Source organism: Marmota marmota, unplaced genomic scaffold (genome assembly GCF_001458135.2).
Source record: "Marmota marmota marmota unplaced genomic scaffold, marMar, whole genome shotgun sequence".
NCBI classification, from domain to species: Eukaryota; Metazoa; Chordata; class Mammalia; order Rodentia; family Sciuridae; genus Marmota; species Marmota marmota.
This window is the reverse complement of record NW_025999853.1, coordinates 24698408-24704407: the sequence shown is the minus strand read 5'-3', so window position 1 is coordinate 24704407 and position 6000 is coordinate 24698408. Positions and strand designations below refer to the sequence as shown.

At 32.8% G+C, this 6000-nt stretch overlaps 1 protein-coding gene across 2 annotated transcripts in view; it reads right to left on the bottom strand.

Moving 5' to 3' along the window:
* Positions 1 to 254: 254 nt before the first annotated feature.
* The window catches only part of Slc6a15 (solute carrier family 6 member 15), a 49683-nt gene continuing 43937 nt past the window's right edge, over positions 255 to 6000 (bottom strand). For both annotated transcript variants that reach the window (XM_048804496.1, XM_015482656.2), the window contains exons 11-12: positions 2738 to 2900; positions 255 to 1621 (exon numbers count right to left, since the gene is read on the bottom strand). In XM_048804496.1, the coding sequence (XP_048660453.1) occupies positions 1241 to 1621; positions 2738 to 2900 (544 nt within the window). In that variant the 3' untranslated portion in view covers positions 255 to 1240. The remainder of the gene's footprint in view (positions 1622 to 2737; positions 2901 to 6000) is intronic.

Sequence of the window (6000 nt, the reverse complement as noted above, 5' to 3'; positions counted from 1 at the left end):
TTCAGAGACAGTTATTTAAGCAGGAAGCACTGACTCTGTGGTATACATGGCTTCCTGGGAGGCTATAAGTATTTTTCAAAACTCATGAGGTTATACTAAAACATCATCTCTTTATATTTCCTGTGTCCCTAAAGTGGTTGTAGCCCTATTAACTGATTTATTACTTCTGCTTGGAATGCAATGTCTAATTGTTATGAAATGCAAGATAATCCAGTTCAGGTGATTCAAGGAAAATCAATGTGAAAAACAAACACCATTTTTAAACTTTGTTTATTTGTAGATTAAAGTGTAATGCCATACAATTTTAACAATCACTTAAAAAAGGATTTTTATTTGCATAAAACAGAAGCAAAACAGAAATATACGAAATAAAATGCCATCTTGCTTCAAGTTTTCAAATCAGTACTTAGAGTACCAATATACATCTATATACATCACAAGTATATTATATAAATATACTATGAGTAATCTTGGAACCACAATAAATATCAAGTAGGTTTTTAGGCACACGGCATAAGAAAAATGCAGAGTCTGCATGATTCTTGAGAGTGCTGAGTGACTCATTCTTGGATCAATTTCACACATATATTTTACACAAAATATACAGCCATCACCTACCTGACCCTCAGTCATCTCTAAATCTGACCTTTCATCCCAGCATTAGTGCCTTCTCACTCTTTGATACTATTGCTCTATACAGCTATTACATAAGAAAATATTTTGCAGTTTTCTTCAACTAAATGCCTAAGAAGGTATCAATGCTACCAAAATAAGTACAGCCTATCTACACAATATATTCATAGAAATGTGCAGAGAGGCACCAACTGATGTAAATGCTCATTGTGATATTAGGAGTTACCCTGAAGGCAAACCTACAACTTTGAAGGAATACCATTTTCAATTTGCCAGTACTATTAAATCCAGAAATTATTTGAAACTGAGGTAACACCTGTTTTTCAGAGATAGAAATACTTGATATACACCAAAAGTACTTTAAAAAATCCTGACAAACATGGACCTCAGTCATTGTAAGCTTTGTCTGTAATCCTTTCTGCACAAATGTAAACCAAGGAATCCAAAGGAATGCTCTAGCTGAACTGAGGCATACTGTTAGAATTAAAGATCACAGCCCTGGAACACCTGAGAGCGCCCTCTGATAAGTGAAGCCTAATGCTTCTCTTAGTAGAGCCAATTTGTTCATTGATAAATGAACCAAGTACAGCCTGCTGATTCCATCCAGCTACAAGTCAGATTCTGGCATATCTGGCATATCTGGCATATCTGCCATCAAATAACCTATTCCATAACGTCCATTGGGAGCTGTATCCAGAGTTGGTGATCCACTCTGTTTTCGATAAATATTTTTACCAAAATTGGGAGATGACATTTCACTTGATATCTTTCCATGAATGAGGCTTGCATCATCTCCCTCTAAGTTTACAGGCTCTTTCAGAACCCTTCCTCTCTTATAGGTCACAGATGCTAAGTTACCAGAACTATCATCTATGAGGTTGCAGCGTCGAACAATGAAGACTACTGGGACGGGAAGTATTGCCAGGACCATTAGAGAGATACAGACAATCATACCCCAAGTTGGATAATTCAGAAATTCTTCAGATGCCTGTGAAAGTAAAAAGAAAAAAATTCTTAATATTCTAATATGTACATACATCAAAAAAATATATTTGTCTCAAGTTTGTAAGCAAAGAAATCTAGGCTAGGTTTGTGACTTGCTTTTGTGCTAGAAAAGTGTGGGAGTGACATTCAAAAACTTCCAAGACTAGACCCTAAAAGGCTTCCAATTTTTGCTTCTATTTCTTAGAGTGCTATCCTGAGCTCATGATGCTTCGAGAAAGGCAAGAAAGAAAGACCCCTAAGAGAGCTGGCTCTTCAACCTGAACACAACTGTGTGAGTTAGCCGACAAAAGATTAAAAAAAAAAAAAAATTCCGGCTCACCCACAGAAGTGTAAGAACCAATAAATTACCATAGTTTTCAGTCATTAAGTTTTAGATTAGTTAGTAATAGATAACCTGTTGCATGTACCAAGTTATCTTTCTAAAATCTGAAAATCTAAAATTTCAAGCACATCTGGTGCCAAAGGTTTTAGTAACAATAGCAGGCTTGATCATATCTCAGTTGTGATGTGGTTATTATTATATAATTATTGACCATACATAGTATAAGGACAGAGTTATCTTGGAAAAATAAGCACTCTGATTTTATAACAGTTAATATATATCTCATAATTATATCAATATGTACTTAATCACCTTGAAAACAAATATAGAGATAGTCAATACTGATAGAAATCAGTTACAACAACACTTTAAAATTTAGTTATTTAGATTATGTTTACCAAGCTAATGTGTATTTTCATTGTTGTATAATATCTGAAATAAAATTTAATAAAACTATATAGAAAAAATATTTCCAGATTAACATGTTTTCTGGAGTTAAAGCCTATCATTATTAGTTCATCAATGTTCACATGAAAGCATTTGCTTCATCAAGGACAAGTTAGTGATTCCCATGTGCTAAAAAGAAATTCACAATGTCTTAAAAGCAACCTCAGATGTTCAGGGCACCTAACATAAATCTTGAGATCCCTGAACAAAAAAAAAAGTAACACCATTAAACATCAAAAAATACTATGAAGAAAACAAAAGATGAAAATCTCTAAGGTGGCTTTTTATATACTTTTTCTTAAAACAAAACTTGTTTATTTTGTGTTTTACCTTATCTTCAATCCATGCATTATAGCCAGGAGGACTTAACCCCATGTTCACGATGCTAGCTATTAGTAATGACAATAACATTAGAGGAGAAATATATTTCCACATATAGTAGTAATATCTGCTGGGAGCAAAGCCCAGCATATCTTTTAGATCTTCTATAAACCTGAATAAAAAGAAAGAATTTAATTATTCCTCAAGTTAACATAGTTATACCAGAAAATGTGCACTATATCAATGTTTGACAGAGATTTAACTGTGAATGCCTTGTGACATTTACAATAAGTCAAAAATTCATATTAGAAGATGACTTATAAATTAAGAATATTTATAAAGTAAAATTAAATCAGTTAAGTACTTCAATTTTCATTCAGTGAAAACCCTCTTAAGCAAGTTATTGAAAAGACTCCTCCTATAGATAACTTTCTATTTTATGAGCACAACATGTGCTCAATACATGAAAAAATCCTTATATTATTTTCACATAGTAATAACTCCTTGCTATTATCAGATATCCCTCATTGGTGTTCACATTTTCCTTATTAAAAAAATAAAATAAAATCCTTTTCACAGTCTGCTTGAATTGAAAGAAGTTCCACATTGTATCTAGCTGATGTATCTCTCAAGTCCATGTTTAATTCTAAGTTTCTTCTCTCTTTTTGTTTCTTGCCATTTTCTGATAAGTCAACTGTGTTCTTTGCCCCAAAGTCTACCAGTCTCCCCACAGTGTGGTTCACAAGTACATCTGACTCCCCATTTCTTCTAAAATATAGTTAGACCTAGAGTAGACATGGTGTTTTGTTGTTGTTGCTTGTTTGTTTGTTTGGAATTTTTTAAGTCAAGTTACTGAGGTATAGGTTACCTAAAATAAAATTTACCCACAGTGTTTGATGGCAAGGCTGTCATGGCACAGAGCACAGAGCCACTATATAGTACTCTGTTTCTCTTTATACAGCTAATAGTGAATTTTCTATAGACATTCTGGATGTCTAAAACTAGTTCTTGGTAAATTCTTTACAGGGATCATAATAACAATGAATGTTCATAATTATATGTGGTCACTATACTAGAATATCAGTTTGGCTAATTAAAAATAGATTGCTCTTTCCTTTAATATCATAGATGATTCAAACAACATCATATTGTTCCAGAAAGTCAGATGTTTCCCTGAGAAATGATTTTGCTGTTTTATTTTTTTTGTTGTTTTGTTTTGTTTTGGCACGAATGATCCTTTTTCTTTCTTTCTCTGGAATAATCTAGATTGGGGCCTGGTGCTGGCCATTATGCCTATTTTTCTGTGTGCTGAAAAACACTCAACAACATTCAAATTGTCACTTACTTCAGATAATTTTCTTGAATTATAGTTTTATATTTGGTCTGGCAAATGATTTTTATGTGTATGTGTATATATTTTGAGTTAGCTTTCCTTTTAACTATGATTCTATTTGTTTTTTAAATTTTTCCTTCTTTTTTATGTTCCTTTCTTTTTCTCTTTTTTTTTTTTTTGTTTGTTTTTTGGTTTTGGGCAGTACTGGGGATTGAACCTAGAAAAGCTCAACCAGTGAACTACATTCTTATCCCTTTATCTTTTTATTTTAAGAAAGGATGTCTCTAAATAGCTCAGGCTGGTCTTAAACTTGGACTCCTCCTTCCTTAGCTTCCCAAGTAGCTGGGATTACAGCCATGTGCTACCACCTGACACTTCATTATTTCTCCTTTATTTAAAAATATATTCCTCTTGGATTGGGATTATAACTTGCCTGGCATGTGTGAGGCACTGGGTTTGATCCTCAGCACCAAAAAAAGTAAAATAAATAAAATAAAATCATTGTATCTATCTACAACTAAAAATATTAAAACATATATTCCTCTTTGCTATCACCTAATTCTCACAGAATTAACATTATGCTTACAGTTTTATGTTCCTTTTAATTTGGTGTACATTTCTAAAGTGTTTTTATTTTATTCACAATTATTTCCTAAGTTCCACCTCTCTGTTTCAAATATTTCTTTTTGCTATCATTTTTTTTAAATTTTAAATAATTCTGATATTATGCTATCCTTTCATAGTATCTAACAACTTTGAAAAATTATTTTAGTTTGCTTTGAAATAGCACTGGTTTTTAATTAGTTTTCCTGTGTGCCTTTTGTTATCTGCAGGGATAATCATTATACTCCTTTCCTTTTTTTTTCCTTAAAATAATTGTTCTTAAGACTCAACCACCTTTGAATGAAATAAATTTTCTTGAATTTTTTGCAAAGAGAGATGAGTATATTTCCTCCTTTTCTGCAAAGTCATCAAAGATTGCTTTACAATGCCTCAAATCTACTGCCTCTGCTCTCCACCTCATGTTTATCTTCTCTTTCTTTTTTACATCACTCTATTAAATGAGGATTTTGAGTCCATCACATTCTCCGCAGTGCAGCGTTTGGTCTTGAAAGGGAACTTTAGTTTGTTAGTTTCGAGAGGTTTTGCTCCAGCATTGATGATTTTATTGCATTTTATCCCTTTGCAATTCTTAAAATTAGAACAAGGAGCCTATGACATTTCTCCAAGCTTAGGCATGTCTTCAGTTTAGCAGGAAACACTCAGCAGAGAAGAGCTGCCAATGACTGGGGACTCTGTGTCTCTCCCACTGATTTAATACCTCCCAAATCCTGTGGATGAATTTTTTAAATTAAAAAAAAAAAAACTCTTGCCATAATTTTTGGCTCCAGGTCATTCTCCTATTCATTTTCATTTTCTTCATATTTTTTCCTGATCATTAAATTGCAATGCTACAACATTTTCTTTTTATGCATTTGAATTATTGGCTGTCTCAGACATTGAGGTTTTGATTGCCTACTTTCTCTCAATCCTGTCTGTAGAAATATAGGTAATAGTGGCAGAGGAAATTGAGCAGAACTGAGCTCATAGAATTGTTGAAGGTGAACAAGAAAAATATAAAATTGCTCCAGAATCATAAGGGAAGGGAAAGTAAGAATTTTATACTGCTTTTAAGACAAAATATGACCTTTGAAGATGTAGAGATCCTGACCTTATAATAACAGTACTTTCAGGTTTGTTACAAACTGCCAAAATGCCTTCTACATAACTACATTATTTTGCATTCCCACCAGCAATGAACAAAAGTTTCTGCTATTCCATATCCTCATCAGCATTTTGTTTTGTCAGTGGTATCTCAATATTGCTTTGATTTGCATTTCTCTGATGACATATAATATGAAACATCTTTTTTGATATGCTTATTTGCCATCCATACAGT